This window comes from Rhea americana, unplaced genomic scaffold, assembly GCF_003343005.1.
Source record: "Rhea americana isolate MKP2758 unplaced genomic scaffold, rheAme1 scaffold_9, whole genome shotgun sequence".
In the NCBI taxonomy this organism is placed as follows: Eukaryota; Metazoa; Chordata; class Aves; order Rheiformes; family Rheidae; genus Rhea; species Rhea americana.
The window spans coordinates 7019013-7038249 of NW_028187088.1; the positions used below are offsets into that span (position 1 = coordinate 7019013).

General features: G+C 40.6%; 1 protein-coding gene across 9 annotated transcripts in view; it reads right to left on the reverse strand.

Annotated features, from left to right (window-relative positions):
• Positions 1 to 1756: 1756 nt before the first annotated feature.
• Positions 1757 to 19237, reverse strand: part of LOC146584817 (serine/threonine-protein kinase WNK1-like) — a 108331-nt gene continuing 90850 nt past the window's right edge. For 5 of the 9 annotated variants that reach the window (XM_085324166.1, XM_085324165.1, XM_085324161.1 and 2 more), the window contains 10 exons: positions 18154 to 18240; positions 17325 to 17394; positions 16149 to 16228; positions 15003 to 15661; positions 13765 to 13970; positions 12339 to 12533; positions 10984 to 11055; positions 8532 to 8573; positions 5165 to 5352; positions 1757 to 4858 (listed from right to left, as the gene is read on the reverse strand). In XM_085324166.1, coding sequence (XP_085180292.1) covers positions 4544 to 4858; positions 5165 to 5352; positions 8532 to 8573; positions 10984 to 11055; positions 12339 to 12533; positions 13765 to 13970; positions 15003 to 15661; positions 16149 to 16228; positions 17325 to 17394; positions 18154 to 18240 — 1914 coding nt within the window. In that variant the 3' untranslated portion in view covers positions 1757 to 4543. Of the gene's footprint in view, positions 4859 to 5164; positions 5353 to 8531; positions 8574 to 10962; positions 11056 to 12338; positions 12534 to 13764; positions 13971 to 15002; positions 15662 to 16148; positions 16229 to 17324; positions 17395 to 18153; positions 18241 to 19237 lie in introns of all 9 variants that reach the window. The other 4 variants (XM_085324160.1, XM_085324159.1, XM_085324164.1 and 1 more) reach the window with 4 other exon arrangements.

Below are 19237 nucleotides of genomic sequence, written 5' to 3' on the forward strand. Positions count from 1 at the left end.
TTCAAGGGACAACTCTGGTCTTTCTCTCTGTTCTGTGGTGAAGGGATGCAGCAGCTACAGATCCTGCTGGGCCAGGCAGGCACCTGGCACCACTGCAGGGAGGGGATTCAGGCTGTCACCTGTGCTGGCAGCTCTCACCCTGGTGGCACTTAGGGGTGCCCTGTTCTCAAGGAGGGGTCTCATATTGTAGAACGACCTGAAGTACCAGAGACAAGGATGTAAGACAGTGCAACATCYACTTAGCTGACCCAGAAAAACTATTTACACAACTCTGATTATGGCAATCCTGAAATCAATGTCAGACTTGAAATAGAACTTTGTTCCTGTGCTTTGCCATCTGTGGGCTATCTGGTCAAGCTTCTTCAAATATATTTACATTTAGATTGCTTGAGGTAKTAAGAATTTACTTCTGTTCCTCACGTGCTTTCCCAAAGGCCTTACTTTTTCTCTTTACCACTTAACCTTTTTCAAAGTTCTTCTTTTTCAAAGATTCCCTACTATCCATATCCCTCCCAAACAGGACAAAGAACAAGGATTATTTTTATTATGTAAAGACAGGACAAGGTATAATCATCTGTAATAGATCAGATGGTCAGAAGCCACCGAGAAAATAATTTCACATTTCACCAGATTAGTTTCTCTCTTAACTCAGTGGTGAGTTAAGAACAGCTCTGTGAAGAAACACATACCRCATCTTCAAGTCATATATTGACAGATGAAGTAAGATACCTGTTAGGAAGGGAATGTGCAGACAGTGCAGAACAACAAAGCATTGCCAAACTTTGGCCAGAAAAATGTAAGAGCCCCCATACATTCGAAACAACAGCTCTCTTGGCTCGACGGAAACATTGCAAACGTGGACATGCCTCCTTTAAAAGAACTGACTGAAATATACCTCGCAGGATACATCCTTTTTTTTTCAAGAAAACCAGCAAAACTTATAGAGTTTTTTTTTTTTTAATAAAAGGACTTGAGTGGCATGAGTCATAGCAGAAGCTGTTCTTAAAATGGAAAGAAATGCAACAGTGATTAGTGTTTAGAAGCACCAAATAATTCCTGCAACTCTACAGCTGTTTGAGAATGATTGTATAGTAGTTTGATTCTTCCTGTTTATCTACCAGTATAGTTTGGGGTTGGAATTCATATGAGATCTATACTGAAGAGTTTCTTCTGCCCAGCAGCACAGATGCACACCCCTTTTCCCTTTTCCCATCCTCTCTGGAGAGGGCAGTAATCAACAGAACAGCAAAGGAGAAGTAGAATTAGGGGGAGTAGAGAGGCCTTTCCCAGGCCCCTTCCACCATTTTCTGCTCTAGCTTCATTGCCAAAAGGAAGCACAAAACRCCTGCAAGTTAACACATACCTATATTTCAAACTGGGAGACCTGCTAAGTTTTTGACTATCATGTTTAAGCCTATTTCATGCCTATTTGGTAAATTCACAAGTCAGCCATACCAACCCCCCATACCACTATGTTTTAAGTTATCCTTCACCTTCTTCCCTTAAACATTTATATTCATATTTTCATAAAGGAGATTCATTCTGTGAACTGTTCTCTAATAGAATACTCCAAAGCAAGAAACTGTAAAAGGTCAAAGACTCATTACTGATAGCTGCTTTTGAGAAGGGTATCATTAAAATGGGTTTCTTGTACTTTCCTGTGATAAACTGATAAATTGGATAACAGACAGTTAAAATTGATCCATGAATAAGAAGTAGAGATTGGAACCTCCTGCTCCACAAGAAAACCCACAGCTCAACAAAAGCAGGTTTGGTTTATTTGAATGATTTCATTAAGTATTCTACAAAGGTAACAAATTGCAGCACAAAGCGCAGTCATACAAGTAGCGCAATGCCTGGTTTTAGTGCAAAACATACAACTAACTACGGCCAGGGAAGCCCAAAGTTTGAATTCATTTTATTTTTTTATTTTTTTATTTTTTTTTACAGTGTACATTGTTAAATAATGTAAAGAAAACGCTTGTAATTCAGAAACAGATTTTATGTGGAAAAAGATACTCAAAGTGTAATATTAAACAAAATAATTTAACAGTTCAGTAGCATTAGTTTATTCCTCTAGACTTCAGTTATTCATCCACAGGAGGGAAGAAAAAAATCAATGGTAAATAAAACCAGTTCTTGCATAACATTAAGTGAAAAACGACTTCAAACTTACTAGATCAAAATTAAATAACCATGTGCTGCATTGAGCTGATTAGTTCCCCTGTCATGAAATATTCCCCTTGTTTCATTACTGCCTCAGGTTTGTAACTGCTCCTTTACATAGAGCACACGTCCACCCTACACTTGGTGTATTCAGGAAACTCTTCTCTGCATCCATTCACATCAAAAAGCAGAAGGTTTCTGTTCAACTTTAGCAGCAGGGACCCCGCCACCACCACCATTTTCTTCCTGCCTTTCCATCACTCTCGCGACTACGAGCTTCCTCTCTCATTCTGCAGTTCTCATCCTCCTCACCTTAGTTACAAAGGGTAAACCCCCAAAGCCGAGGAACTGTTGGAATCCAGCCACTCTGCTCCTAACTTTTGCCCTCAGACCTTCATCTCTAGCTCGTGCACGCCCTTGCTGCCAAAACTGCTGTTTAAAAAAAAGAAAAGTGACATGAAACAAACAGACCTTGCGCTTTTGTTTTTAAAGATAAGAGAGAGAACATCTAGAGACAGAGAAACTCCTTATTAAGGCTCCACAAGGGAATAGCACTCACAGAAGAAATTTCAGGCAAGTAACATCTCCCTGATGCACCAGTTTCCAGGATGCGACTGAGCTACTCCCAAGTACCAGGAAGCAGTACTTTGACCCTTCACAGCTTTTTGCAGCACTATATAAATACTGGTTGGTATTATTTTTACTTTGAAGAGGGAACCAGTATTTTTAAATAAGGGAAAATGAATAAAGCAGAAGTACAGTACAGTTACTATGAGGTGACAGTTGGTTACAGTCCTGGTACCAGTTTGAAATTAAGTGAACAAAATCATAAATCCTCCAGATAAGACAGAGGAAAATTCTTGATGCCGGCTGTTTCAAGTGCATCCATTGCCGGCAATGGACATTGCACCAGGACAGTCTATTCCTGGCTTTAAGGAATTAAGGAAAAAAAAAAGRAAAAAAAAAAAAAAAGAAAACCAATCCCAGCAGACAAGCCCACACCAATGAGCAATGACACCTCTCCCTCATACCACATCCTGACCAAACATTTTCACCACTTCACAGGTGGAGTCCAAGCCACATCTTAAGTTGGACCTTTCCCAAGACACACGTTCTCCCCATCCTCTCTGATTCTGCTCCAGACCTCTTAACTCTTTAGACAGGACTAGTTAGTTTCACCTCAGCTTCACCCACCACCCTCCATCTCGCTCCCACCTGGTCCTCCTCACACCAGCGACTTGAGATCTGCGCACTTGGACAAGTTTCCCCACTGCTCAGAACTTTGTTCCAACCTACAGCCTCAGTGACTTCCCCCTCCAAACACCTACTCTAGACAGTTGCAGTAACACTAAATAAACACTCCAATTGTTAACTCTTTAATGTCCCGATCACTAGGTACACATCCATCCTGCTCTGAAGTTGCCCTCTGTCCATCTGGGGGTCTGCTGGGAAGATGATGCTAACTGCAGAAGCAATAGAAGTCCAAGGCACTAAAATATCCAGCAAGCATACTGGGAGAACAGACAAGTATTCAAGTACATTAATTTATACAATTTTACATTCACATTTATTTATCTAATACAATGAAAATACAAAGGAAAAAGTTAAAGTGTCTCCAATAAGTATAAGGATATAGCTAGCTTTTTTTCCATTTTTTCTTTTTAACTTTTTTAACCCTCTATATTCCACTCATTTTTAAACTACTGTTGTCCAACAACATTTATATATCACAGTGTTTCCACATCAAAACTGATGGTAAGTACATGTCCGCAGGGAACTTTTAAAATTTTTAAACAATTTAAATTGCTCTAATGCTGCAGTCAAAGCTGTTAATATCTTACTTAAAGCAGTAATGACCTATCAAGCACGGGCTGCACTGCAAGTCCATTCTTGTGCCCCATCATTCTGGGGCTAAATACGATTGTTTGGGGAGAGGGAGAGGAGGGGGACTTGGACAGCTTTTCTCCTGGTCTTGGTTCTTCAGGGAGAGATGAGAAGTGTGCTAAAGCCTCATGCTAGGATTCACCTCTCCCATCTCAACATGTGTGGATTCAGCCTCAAACCACAGAGGAATTTTACAGCAAGACTGCATTAACTGACCCCATGACTTATCTTCACAGCTCTCCTTCCACAYGAGAGCAGGACCACTCAGTCAAAAGCACTGTCCCATCATAAGGATGCTGATCATCCTCCTCCCCCTTGAAAGTGTGTGGGGAAACTCCCTTTACAGAGAGCTGACAGCAATGGTTGGAAAAGAGAAATTCATTCCCAGTCTGGCAAGCTACCAGTTCATTGCAGCACTAGTAGATGATACAGGGCCCCATCTCCCTCCCCATGTCCTGTCCCAAGGTCTAGCCAGCATGGTCTCCGAGCATGGCTAAGTGGTCCGCAGGTTGGAGCCTGGGGGGTTGCTGATAGATTTCTGCAAATTGCTGATGTTGAAGCTTTGCAAAGATGCGGCACCTATGGGCTGGAACTGGCCAAGTGGTTGCTGTGCTGGACCACCTGTCCCACTCCATGGAGCTGCAAAAGATGCTGCTGGATAACCGTACTGCTGCGGAGGGCACATAGCCTTTGTGAAGGGACCTAAAGAGGTAGCTGATGCTGCAGAGATGGGCGTAGCACCCAGGGAAGATGTCATAGAAATACAGAGTTGACCAGGTGCTGAGAATTTTCTTGCCATTCCAGGGCCCTGAAAGAAAATCCAGCCCCCAAAAGTAGTTATGTAACTGTATTGAAAAAACATAGGCTACCCCCTTGGCCCACAGGCCACACCAAATGGATGTTTACAAGAACACCTAATGGTCTTCCTCTCTAGTCATCCCATTCCCTTCAACAGCAGGTGGCATAACCCCATACMTGAAAGATATAGCCAGCACCTTTCTAGAGCAGTTGTTCAGGCTATGTGGAAACTCTGCGCTAGCTACATTTGGTACCCTAACAGATAGGGATGAGAGCAACAGTGTCTTGCCATAAGTGTTCATGGGTGAAATCTTACCTCATAGTTGCTATGCCCTTTGCCAACTTTCTTGCCAGACAGGTTCATGGCATCTCGGGCCCAATTATCTACCAGCTTGTGCAGGTCATCTGTGAAAGTCCCTTTTCGACTAGAGGCAATAGCAGGAGGCTGAGGCTGGGGTGCTTGGCTGTTCACTGTAGCCCCAACTGTGTTAGTGCTGCTGGTCCCTAAAAATACAAGAAAGAAGAATCAAAACTCTGGTTTTTTTTGTTTTTTTTTTTTAAAAAAATTTCTAGTAAATTTAATATCTGTGGTAATGGCACAATAATAGAGAGCCAGTTAAAATGCCATGCACATTTAATCCTGCATTTCAATTTCAAGACGCACTGAACAGGGAATTCAARGATTCCTACAGTCATTTTTTTCAGATTAATGTATTTTGTAGATATGTTTACTTCTCCAGAGGTGCTGCAAGTAGTCATCTTAAGAGGGGAACAGTAGCAGCCCATAGGTCTTTGTAGGGGGATTAGGAGATTAGATTTCAACACCGAATGACAGTACAGTCATGTCATTCTCTCATCCTACATCATTTAATCAGCAGCAACCACTATCAGCACAAATCAGTTCCACCTTGGAGGACAACACTAGGTGCTGAGGAAGGAGCAGTACAATCAGCATAGCCAGCTGCTCTGCAGAGAGTTATCTCCACTTTGTAGGAACAAAGAAAAAAATTCACCCAGATTACACAAAGAAACCTGGTGAGAAACAGCAATTGTTGTTTCCAATAGCTGCCATACTTATGTTCTTGAGGATAACCAGATGGGACTGTCTTCCTCCACCAACAGCCAGGATCAGCAGGGGAAGTCTGTACTGCATTAATTTTTGCTTTTTGTCTCTGAAAGCATTTTTTGGCCATTACGTTCAGATTTCCTATGTCAGAAGAACAAGCATTTCAGATGCAGACAACTAGCACAGCTTAAAAGAAGGCAGAAATCAGAGCAGTTCCTGGAACATGCTTTACAAGTTTTTCCATTCACTGGGCTGATTGCAAGAACACAAAATGCCTTCACATAAATACTAGGCTTCACTTCTGTTAGAAAGCTCACTGAAAATTTTCCTGTAGAAAATATCCTGAAGAAGCTTCCTTTTCAACAGTGTCATTGTTCCCCTCACACTTGTAAACAAACAATTGCACTCAGATGTAAGCTCTTCAAAGACAGATACTGTATCAGTACTAGAGGAGATTGTATTTTATCAAGTAAGCTTCCTAAATTCCTAGCAGTATTCTCATTTCCATATGTTAAAGTTACGGTTAACCATTAGGCCCATAGGTCTTTTTTGAAGGACACGGTAAAGGCAGAACAAATCGAGATTTTTCAAATCCATTTAGTACAAAACCAATTAAACACAACAAAATAAGCATCTTGTTGCTGCAGCAGTAAACCCAGCACCCTTGCAAGCACACACCACCCTCAGCTACTTGTTTCTCAAAATTACTCAAACATTTCTGTTCACATGTGCTTAAGACTGCAACCAGGAAATCTAGGAAAATCTGAGTGTACAGCAGACATTTGTGAAGAAAAGTGGTTAGAAGTGGAGCACCAAGCAGCCCAGCAGTAAAATCACCATCTCTATTGCAGAGGCCGAACGACAAAGTCACTGTCTCTTGCCTGACAGCTAATTCATCTGTACCACCTCCCCTGGCTAACAGCCACAGTCCTTGCAAGCTCTGTATCTCTGAAAGAACGGGCTCCAAACCCCTGCGGGAATGTTTCATCGTAAGGAGTGAGTTAGGCAGGTGACATACTTACTATGCAGGACAATTAAGCAAAGTGTTACTGCCTCTAGTTGTGCAGAAGAGGAAAGAATACGTCCCCCTCCCACCAATTCCAACCCAAGCATGAAAGTGGCTCCCATCCAGCTGCCTGCAAGCTGGGCAGCAGTCACCACAGGCACGCAGACCCATGCAACGGCACACACAAAAAGGAAGGAATAAAGGTTCCCTGACCAGGGTGTGCAGCAGCAGCTCAGATGAAGAGTGATAGGGACACTTTAAAAGTGGCAAGGAAGATCTACAATGAAATAATGAGAAACTTAAGCATGCAAAACGTGGAAAGGGCTTGTAATACACTTATTAAATAAGAGTAATGATATTAAAAGTGAAATTAAGTCAGAACAGGCAAAAGCAAACAGATGTACTCAAGAGGAGCTGTCAATACCAGTAATAATCACATTCCACTGTCAGAATTCATGCAGGGATTGACACACTCACTCTCATCCTCTTCATGATGGCCAATATCTGCTTTTGATATTTCACATTCCCACTTTAATCAGTAAGCATACACTTTACAACTTGGGATCCTGGACCTACTCTGGAAAGCTTCCTCAGGCCACGAAAGGGAGAGAATTAATCAAGAGAATTAACTAGAATGCATTCATCTGAAGATGTGAAACATGATTTAGGAACGCTTTTGAGTGGTTTTGAAAAGGGCTGGACTGGTTCAGGATTTGGCAAAGGTGGGAGGCGATGGCAATTTTGTCCACCAAAGTGATTTTTTGAGAGCATTCCCATCTCAGGTCACAGTCAAAGGCAGATCACCTACGCTGTTAAAGGTGAGCTATAAAATTACCACAGCTCCCATGTAAAGTCAGTTTAGAAAATCACTTCTCAGAATTTTGCGTTTCAGCTCCCATGTAATCGCTGCCTGCAGAGGTTGCCATCCAGAAGAGCGTGAAAGGGAAGTGTTTAAACTTGTAGCATTCAATGGAAACAACCCCTGCATTCCTGCTCAGTCACAGCAACCGTCCCCAGTTCAGCTCTGACAAGAAGGATCTGAAATGAAACAGGCTTCTCCCTCTTCAGCCTGCCACCTGTAATACCTTCACTCTGCCCTCTTATTTTTCCCCCCATTAGCCAAGTCAAAAGACACCTATAAAACCATCTTAAATTGCAAACACACACAGGCATTTCTAAGCATTTCTTGCTTTGGGAGACATCTTTTGAGATCTCCAACAGCTCACTCTTACTCTTTTAAGATGTTGAAGGAGTCTCTGCAACTGGGTCTGTGACRGAGCTGGCAAACCCAGTCAGATCTGGAAACAGAGCAGCTGCTCARAGGTACCATTTTAGCACATTACAGTGAGCAACTGACCCTAATGCTCAATTCACTGCCATTAGCAATGAGCAAAGAGCGAAGGCAAGCTGCTCCCCGCCTCCACTTGTCTGCAGGAGTAGTAGCCAGCCTATTAAATACGCTAACGAAGGAGTACGCATCAGAGGGCATAACAGAGACAGACAGATGCTGTGCTGGAGACAGAGTCAGGGAGGTAAGGCTTCAGTGACCAGAAAAAGCTGATGAATAGCTTTACAATCAGGAATCAGAGATAACAGAAATAAGATAATTACTACAGAGCTGGTTGCAAGGACAGACTTTTTTCACCATCTTCCCTGAAGCACAAAGAGAGAGTAATTTGTTAAAAGGTAAGAGAAACAGTGAAAAGTGTTTAGTATCAGCAAACAGCACGAAAAGGTCGGCGAGAAACAGAGGACACAGCACAGCAGGGCTCTGCCTTTGTTGTAGTAACACCCCTGCAAGTTGCTACTGGGACATACCAGGAAAAATCCAAAGGATTGATCCGACAGTTTAATCAGTTGGACTTTCAGAAAAAGAAAACCCCAGCCTCCCGGCACTTGCTCTTCATAATTCTCAAGTGCAGCGCAGAATGCTAGGAAATGTTACTCTTACAATCGGTTATCAAAAAAGGAARAAGCAAGTAAATCTTCCACCTCTGTCAGGAAGTGGAAAGCATTTTAACAGCTCTAAAAGTAGGATTACTTCACAAAATGAGGAAAATTTGAGAGGTCTAGTGCTTTGTTTTTTGTTCCCCCATTTTCCCAAGTTTTTCCAAATCACAGGAACTGTTCAGATCTTCCCTGCCAAGCTGTACCGCTCTGTTTCTCTGGCTGCACAGTTAAAAGCATCAGTTGCTGCACTGTTTCCTCAATGCTGCTGATTCTAAATGAGCATCTTTTCCAGTTGTCTCCCCGCAATAGTCTGCAATAGCATCTCAAGGACAAGACTCCAGGAAGCAAGCAACCTGCGACAAGCCAAGAGCCAGGCCAAGCTGTGCCATGCCTTACCAATATTACCTGCTTTTACAGGACAGCTACAAGCCTCTCAAAAGGAATCCTTTTCACTTATCACCAGTCCTCTGAGCAACAGATATACATGCCAAAGGATTCCTTTTATAACCAGATGATGTACAATTTGCAGCAAGTMAAGGCCTTATAAGTACATGTTACTCATACATTCAGCTCATTGCCAATTCCAGAAATGGAATGGCTGTTTTTTTATACTCCCACACCAAAAAAGGATAGGTCAGACTAAAGATAAAAGTTAACATTGGTAAGAATTTCATTTCTTCCAAGAAAGAAGCCATAAATCTTTGAATTGCAAATGGCAATTAGTGCACATCTGCACATTAATCTTCCCGCTAAAACCAGTTAAAGATACTTGATTTTAAGGTCCAGAGAAGATTTACATACTATTAGTACTTAAATCCCCAAATCCTGTGAASTCAGACTGCAAAACCCAAATGCCAGGAGAAGTCTTCCCCTCTCCAACTCCCTCCCTCCCASAGGATGGAGCTGGTTGCATTGCAGCTGTCTCTGCAGAAGACCAGGTTAAGTTGCTGCACATGTTTATCTGGCTCAGCTGAGCTGCAGCCTACCACAGCAAGGTAGACGCCACGCAGATGTTTGGGACTGGCAGGTAGTGCAGCAATCAAAGGCCTCTTTACAGCACTTACAGCTTCATACCAAGTCATTTCAGAAGGTAAGAAATAAATGTCCGAGCATTCAAAGGGTGCAGCCTGCAGAAGCAGCATGGGAGACGCAGCAGCACTCCCAATAAAAAGCATCACATTAGCAGCCTCAGCTCAAGCGTATCAATACTTCAGACAATCACATCAGAAGTTTGAGGATCTCTTTTTAATCTGGCCTAATATGAGTACAAGTGAAATGATTTTTAAAATGGCTGAAAGACAACTTGTSGGGGTTGACAGGATGTCTGAAGACATCTAATTCCCCATCTTCACTGCTATTTGTGGCATATTCAGTCTGTCTCCTAGTCACAGTAAGAATTTCTAAACCTGGGCCCATCAGTAGCTAAGGATCTCTTGAGCTTTCCCAAAAATACTTTACAGATGTGCTTAAACCCCTCAGCACTTTGATCCTTAACTATGCTTCTGCTAATGAACATAAGTCAGTTTTAACTGCCAACAGGTGGCATCAACGCTCTGCASTGTAGTAAAGCACTAGTGCTGACAGCATGCAAAAATACATCCAGCTTGCACAGTAGTTTTACTGCTGGAAAAGGTAAACCTTTCCCCTATCAGTTACAGTAATACCACCCCAATGAAAGAATAATTTGGGAAACAAACCTCGCTCATTATTTCACTAGAAAAGCGCCTCCCTCATGTTCGGTAATGCATGCTAAAGCATAATTACTAGGCAGGCCAAAAGTAAAGGCCCATGTACCCATATCCTGCATCCTCTCCCCAATTTCTGCCATTTCACTGAACCATCCAGATAGGTTTCCAAAGCTTACAGAAGTTGATGCTTGTCACTATGAGTTTATTAACAGAGAATATCTAACATGAGAACCCAAACTTCTAAAGGTGTGCCAAGAGCAGCTCAGCTGAGCCATGGGATGGCAGGGAATACAAGTTGGCAGATGAGAATGGGCTGCATGAAACAGTCAGATCCAAGCAGCAGAAAAAAAAAACAAAAAGACAAAACAAAAAACAGACAAGGAAGGAGTAAAGGTGTTACACACAAAGAGCCAAGCAGGGCGTACTCAGAAATCGGGTCCTCCTGCCACCAGGCTTGAACGTCACTCTTTCAGATGTACAGTTAAACTTCGCACAGCCTGTGAGAAAACAAAAACGGGAAGAACAGAAAAAGGAGAGGAGAAGAGACAGAACACCACTACAAGATGTTAGCAACTCGAGGTTGAAGGAATGAAATGCATTAACGTGGCACACGAACAAGCCTCAAAGAGTGGACCAAGGAGTATGTAGACACAGTATGTGGAGCAGACTCCTTCCAATACATCCAGACATTAGRCCAAGTTTGCTGTGTTAATCTCTGGCATATAACCCAACCATAAGGTTGCAGTCCATAGGAAAGCCAAATCCTGGCAGAAGTATCCAATTAGAAAAGGTACTGTGCAACTCTAAGTACAGGGAGGCACAAGTAGCTCCAATGTACTTGAAACAGTTCATTAAAAAAAATAAAATAAAATAAAAGATATCTCTACAGAGAATTCCTCCCAAAAGCCTTTTTCTGTTTTCGGCTTGTACTTCTCCAGTTCTGGCAAAACCACTTGTTAAAATTGATGCATTCAACCAACCTTTGGGAAAGCTTTTCAAAAYAGTGTTAAAGGATAAAAACTGAAACAATTAAGTTCACAGAAGTATAGGAATCAACCTATCACTCCCTCAACYTGCAGAAAAGACCTTCCCTCCCAAATAAATCAAAAATGAGTCTTTGAGAAATTATTTAATAATATGATAACAAATTACATATAATCCATGACTTGAGTAAGATGAGCAATTTATTCCTACCATTCTATCACCCAGTGCTAAGTCTTCCTTCCAGGATAACTCTTGAATGCATAGTGGCAGAACATGGGTCTTTTCTTCACCTCAGATTACTTAAAAACCTCCACTGATAGAAACAGCCAAAGCAGTTTTGACATCTAAAGGATTTTCAGTGTCTTCTGGAATTTCCTACCATTTCAATTATCTGTTTGCACAAAAGCCACTCCTCTCCTTCCTTAAATCTCACTTCATATTTTGCCTTCCCATTCTCATCCATCTCTTCATCCTTTCAGCTTTTAGCTAATGCTTTTCTTCCAAATCAGAATACTGCTAATATCATGCTGCCACCTTTTGTATTCTCCTTAGTACTTTCATTAGAGAGAGGTTCATATATTATGTATTCATCACTTCAGCAAAACCTTCAACTCACTTCACTTATGCAAGAACCTAGAAATCTAGTTGCAAAAAGCCATTCTTATTAGTCTCCAAACATAGATCAAATTCCCAATCTGCTTTACAATGTTTACTAGAATCAAGTTTCATCAAGTTGAGCATTCCTCAAAAATAACACTGGTGCAAGATTCAACACGAATTCCACCTAAAGCCTTACCTTGGCCTGGTGCAGAAAGGCTTGGTACCGAAAGGGCACCATCACTGGTAAAGGCAGAATAGAGATTTTCACTAGAAGGTGAAGGTTTGAGGGGCTGTAACAAATGGTTCTGTCCAGTCTCTGGCCCGCTACCAGGAGGATGAAGAGTCTGCTGTGGGGGCAAGACTGATGGTGCACTCTGAGCCGACAAATTGCCTACAGGAAGAATCAAGATGAAAGACATTTAGTATTTCAGCTTTCCTAAATCATTTTTYAAGTTCTTTCCGTTGCTCCCAATGAATAGGAAAAATAATAGAGGAAAGCATGACTTAAACATTTAGGGGGTAGTGAAGTCACTAGCAAGTAATTCAAATGTTTATCTGGGCTATTATGCCAAAGATACAGGGGAAAAAGTGCTGAGGCGGGAGGAAGCCACCAGAAGGACATCACCCTCTGGTCATGCRTGTCAATCGAGAAGAAAACAAAACAAAAACAAATCTAGACACTACAGCAGGGAAGGAACCACTATAAGTTTGTCAGAAGTAGCGTTAACCTGATTTAGTTATTTAAGGCAACTGTCCCAGCTCACTGCCACATGCTCATATATAACTCCTCTATAATATAAGAAAATAGAAGTGAACACCCTGGGTGACTGGATAGATACGTACCCTGCTACATTATGTGGATTTACTAAAAATATGCTGAAAGCAGCAACAAGTACTCCTGCTCACAATGCTGACCCTCCAGTATTGTTTACTCAGTGCCAGAAAATATGAGGGACATCTACACCTACATAGCAAGGATCTGAAAGCCATGCCATTCAAACAGTCAGAGAACTATCTTTGAACTCTATTTAGTATGAAAATAGTTTTAATAAGAATAGAATCCTTCACTGTTGAATCCTTTTTTCATTCAATTTGGAAAGTATATAAAAACACTACTCCATAGAAATTTGCTACTCTGACATCTATTGGCTACTATTTTAGCTTCTGAAGTGTAAGGATATTAGCCATACTATGCTCAAGTGCTACTAAAGCGAGGGGTGGGGGGAAGTATCTCTGAAGGTAAGTAAAGAGATCAGTTCCATTCTGCAAAAGCAGACCCAAGAGGGAAAAAAGAAAAGTTTAATCTAAAAAACTTAAGTTTCCGCCTCTACTTTAAATTCATAGTTTTCACTCCAGAAAGGATACTGTCTATTCCTCCTAATCAGAGCCCTGTGACTAGTCTCTACAAAATAAACACCACAGTTTTAAAACTGCTCTTATGAAACAGTATAATACACTGATCTTTCAGACTACAATCTAGCAAAAGTCATTTAAAAGTTTTTAAATGTAAAGGTCTCTCTTTAAAGATCTTGTAGAGATCTCTCAGTATGAGACTGAAACAACAATATACTATTTACTTTAGAAGTCATACTGGCCCTCAAAAGACTTGGAGAAACTCTTACCTCCTGATAGCTGAGGGCTCTTATTTCCCTGTGAGCTGCTACGACTGGACTTGCTGCTTTTTCCTTTAGTTGGTCGTCTCCTCCTTCCCGAAAGGGGTGCAGCCGGGGGGATAATTACTGCAGGTGGGATCTTTCCCAACTTCGTGTATAGTGATTCAATCTCCTGCTTCTGGCGGCTCTGCAGCTCCTGGATCTCTTTAAGGTGCCTAAGAAGTTACAGTAGAAAATTAGTTTAAAAACATTATATGTATACATGTGCAATAAATTGCATAACATGTATGTATATTGTACATGTACAATTACATGTACGTACAATTCTCCCCTTCCCCCTAACATGACGATTTYCTTTAGTCAAATTCCCACTAAAAAGCAAGACAGGACAAAATATATCTTGACCACAAATAACCACTAAAAACATACGGCAGAATACTCGTTATTTTCCATTGTGGTCTAATTGTGGCCAGAATTCCAATACGAAGTTCCTAATGTTGCAATTGTAAAGCCAGGATAAATRGAAGTACAAAAAAGCATATACACCTATTGTAGAAGGTCTGATCACTSAACATAAATGCTAGAGGAATAACTAATTACTCATTTTCTGAGGTGTGGCCTTACAGACATCCATGTCACTATTTTATCAAATTTTCAGAGCTGTTACATACACAAGATACGAAATTGGCAGCTGCCATTAAAAATTTTGACTTCCAACATAGATAAATTAGTAGGTCACATTCCTTGACTTCCAAGCTTTTTTCTAAACCAAAAGAAATTCTTGAGGAGAGGGAGAGCCATCAGAAATTCCAGAAGTGCATGTTAGAAATGCGGAGTTGTTTATTTTAACTAAGACATCAATATTTCCAATAGCTACTGATTTTCAACGATATGCAAGAACTATGAATCTGCACAGTCTTATCTCATCCATAATGTGACAATCTACATGTAAAGACATGCAGCAAGACTACAGATTAGAAAATTAAGCTTAGCAAGTGCACATACACATTTTTGGGATAACTATGTACTTCTTTACCTCTAAAGAATCTGTCTTACCACACAAAACACTGACAACCAGTTCTGAGATTTAGCAAAAGTTTAGTYTTTTAAAATAGTCTTTCTTAAGTAAAAAGTACAGTCTAGATGAAATGAAGTTCATATAGTCTGTTACATATATTGCACACCTGACCACTTATTTTACCTTCAAAAGGGAAGGCGAGAAAAGAAAAAAAGAAAAGAAGTCTTACTTCTCCCGTAACCGACGGAGCTCCAATTTCAAGTCTTCATCTTCAATATCCGACTCATTGTCGCTGCTCATGTAAGAAGAGTTGAATGAGTTGCTAAGGCTCTGAGCAGGGAGGCTGATCTTTGACCCCAAGGGCTGAAGGGAGTCTGGGCTCCCTGAGCCATCATCCAGCTCCTTCACCATCCCGCTCAGAAAGGCCGCCTCCAGCTCCGAGGACGGGCCGTTCATGTGTGGGGACTGCCTTGCCTCCAATTCCTTCTGAGGAGCTGCAGCGGAAGCAGCAACTTGTTCCAAGTCCACAGAGAGAGGAAGAGTCATTGGCTCTTTCTCWGCACAGGTGATTTCATCCTGAGTCTTGGACACTGAGAAGCGCCCCACTTGATCCGTTGTTGTTGTCACCTGGAAGCGCCCAACCTTAGTAGGCCGACCAACATCTACTGGCAATTGCACCACAGGAACTGGGTGAGGAATACCATCTACCACATCCAAGGATGAGCCAGCGACAGCCTCACTTTTCCGACTGCCAGCCTGCTTTACCAGTGTACTCTCTGGGCTACTGCCAGAAAGAGATGAAGATTCAGAAGAGGTGGTTTCAAATTGCACTGGCTTAGTTTCCGGTTTGCCACTCTCTTTTAGCACATCATCCACTGCCACTGAGACCTAGGATAGAAAAGTAAATCAAGCAGACTTTTAGTTCTTTAACATGGTGCTGTGATTTACTTTTCAAAAGAAAGAAGCATCTGAGAGGGGAAAATAACTAGTAACTCCTTGCAATGCCACAGTCCTAGATAATCTGGATGATTCAACTCCAAGAAACAGAAGATTCAGAGAAGACTTCCATCACAGACAGGACAAAGTGAATACCCCAATATTAAGTTAGCCCAAAAAGCAGTGAMCATTAAAGACTGAGGCCAACAATCACACAGCTAAGGCCTGACACGAAGTGTCACAAACACTGTCTTCACAAACTAGACTTGGATAACCTAGTGCAATCTCTGCTCTGAAAGAGAACAACGTCTGAACAAAATCCTGCATTCACAAGATCAACATGCACATTTTCTTTCAATAGAAAGGTGCACCAAGAGGCAAACTGAGGTGGCAGGCAGTAACTGGATTCTGGATCAYTGACCAGTTCAACATTTCCTACCTGAAACCGTCCCATCTTAAGAATACCAGTTCCTGCTGTGGTAGCCATAGCACTGCCTTCTCCACCACATGATGCTGAAGCTATGAAATAGGAGAATGAGATGGAGAAGAAAATTAGAAACAAATTATTTGAATTCCAATCATTTCTTTTTATCTAGCTCAAACTTAACTCTTAGAAGGCCTTTGGATTCATTGAACCTGATCTCATTTTTCAACATTACCATTTAGAATATAAAACGACAGTTTTAAAATGAAGTATTGTTCTATAAAGTTTTCCTGCAAAGTAGGAAGTCAAAAAACAAAGTAGTCAAAGAATCAAAAAACAGTCAAAATTTAAGTAAGAAGGTACTGGTAATAGGGATTTTCTTCATTTTTTATTTTAAGTCAGTACCCACCATGATTAACTGAATTTCACAAATGCTGAAGGCAATATACTAATAGARAAGTGGTTAAGGTGGAGAAATACTATAAACTGTGTTTTTTTCAAAGCAGCCTTCAGAGCTGGATTCTTGGATGTCAGCTCTGAATTTTATTGCTATATGTACTGGTGGTATAAGGTTACAAAGCTGAGAAATAACATTCTATTTTTAWACCAGTTGCATTAGACAACTTGCTATGTTTATTAAGCAATCTCCTTGGTCGTTTACTTTTACCATCTAAACTCCAGCAGGCAAAAAATTCTCATGTTCTCGTAAGAGAATGAATTCTATGGTACAGTTTAGTATAAACATGCCAAAACGGAATTATACTGTTTTCCTATTGGTTTTAAACACTCTTAGGTTAGGAAGAGATCGTCTACATATAGGACACAGCATAATGACACAAAACAAAAWGGTCTTACTCCTGCTGCCAAGAATATATTACAAGACAGAACACTTCCTTCACATCCTGAAGCTGTACCTTAGCAGCGTACTTGAGATTCTTTGCAGGTCTTAATTTAGCATTTTGGATGGCTTTAAATCCCACATGAATTACTATAACATGTACAAATCATTCCCATCTCCTGGCCTACAGTGGAAAATTTCAGTCTAGTTTTTAAATAAATTAGTACACTTTTTAAAAATTGCCATTTTTTGACTTACTAAAAAAATGTCATATTCTTCCAGCTTTCTAGCCTATTCAATTTGGTATTATATCTCCAAGGTGAGAAATCATCTGAAATAAAAAGTTGTTTTACCATCTTTTGGAGACTGTGCTGCTGTGGACACCAGCCCGGTAACCACTGTGGATGCTACTGAGGGCGCAGACTAAGTTCAGGGAGGGGGAAAAAAAAAAATAGTTTGATCAAACCATATCTATCACATTGCATAATACAGAATCTTTCGATTTCATCAAGACTAAGCCATGACCCATGACAAGAATAACTAAAGAGATTTTTTTCATCACCAAAGCAAGCAACAACAGGAACAGATTTTGTACACCTTATGACCTGAGATTGCCAGCAAAACCTCATCTCTTTCATTTTACAGAAGTAATACCTAAGTAGTCACTTGGAGATCAGTGTCAATCATTATCTTATCTTCTACAGAACTTTTACTATAATCTTAAAAAAAAAAAGTTCAGATCCACACTTTAAACATCTCTCCCAAATTAAGACTGACATACTGCTCATTTTATATTATTTTTCCCCTCATTCCATAGTTACTTCCCCTTCTAGATTGATAGAATTATCCAATGACTTCACTAGAAAAGCTGCATTAAGAACTAATACCAAAAGCAGCCTCCAGGAATACAGAATCTATTGCAACCTATATATTTTTCCCATAACATGACAGCATCACACCTGGTGGCCTCAGTCCCACCTGGTTGCCTCAATCCCACAGACTAAAAGGTCGTTCTCCAGTCTGCGCTTGCACAGTCGATTCAAAGAGCAGAACACTGAGCATTTTTATTTTAAAGATTTTAAAGACAGGCACAGTGGTATTAAAGACAGTGACCTAAGAGCACAAACTCAAGAAAACATGGAAGTTATTCAAGACTACAAATTGCCAGCTTTGCAAACTTACACAGGCAGGAGCAGACGTCACTGGAACAGTCTCTGGACTAAGGGTTCTTCTCAGCTTAGCATCCAGATCTTCCAACGGCTGCTGGGACTAATGAAAAAGAAAGTAGTAAACAGCTGTTCTAGCCCAAAAGAAATAATACACTATTTCAGAAACTTCAGCCACATTAAATATTAAAATTTAAAGCAGACAGTACAGCTTCAATATTTCTATCACCTTTAGTTTCCACATGGTTAAATTTAACATGTATAGCAAAACAAGATTGGAAGCAATTTAAGTAACACATTTATTAAAAATAAAAAAAGAAATATTCCTTATTATTTTATTATTCCTTAAGTCGGATATTTGCATTTCCACTTTGGTGAACTGGGTAAACACACTACAAGCCTCCAAGTTCTACAGCTTCTGATCCATAAGGAGGAGAAGGTAGTTAGTTTATGTTATGGATTATGCAAACTCTTGAAGTAAGAGATTAAAAAACCCCACAAAAGCAGAAAAACATGCTCTTGAAAGATTTCAAACATATACTTATTTCAAAAACATACRCTTATGACTTCAAAAGCAATCATCTTCAGACTGAGGATAATACAGAAATTTAAAAAACAGTTAGTCAAAAGTTGCCTCAAAGATGCTATCTGGATGGACTGACTTTAAAAGGAAGAGGGGAATAGGGGCAGAGTCTCCCTCAAATAGAGATGTTACTTAGATTTCAGTTGCTTGAGTTATTATTCAAAAAGACTCAAGTTTGGCCAAATTACTAGGGGAGGAGGGGACGGGGAAGGCTGCAGGGAGGAAGATCTCTAAAATTATCTTAGATGTAAGAAAAGCTTGGATGCACTCAAAACTGTGAATTAGGGTCACAGCCATAAGACAAATATGAAAGAAAACAAGTGCAGGTAGATGTCATTAAGTTGGAATTTTGATATCCTATAGTAGAAACTTCCACCCAAACTTTAGCATCATGAATCTTTCCAAGGCCTTTATATAAAAAAAAAGGCCAGGACTTGATAGGGCACGGTAACGTAAAAATGCTACCTTGTAACGTAAAAATGCTACCTTCCACTTTCAAGAAAGTTGAAGTTAGAGG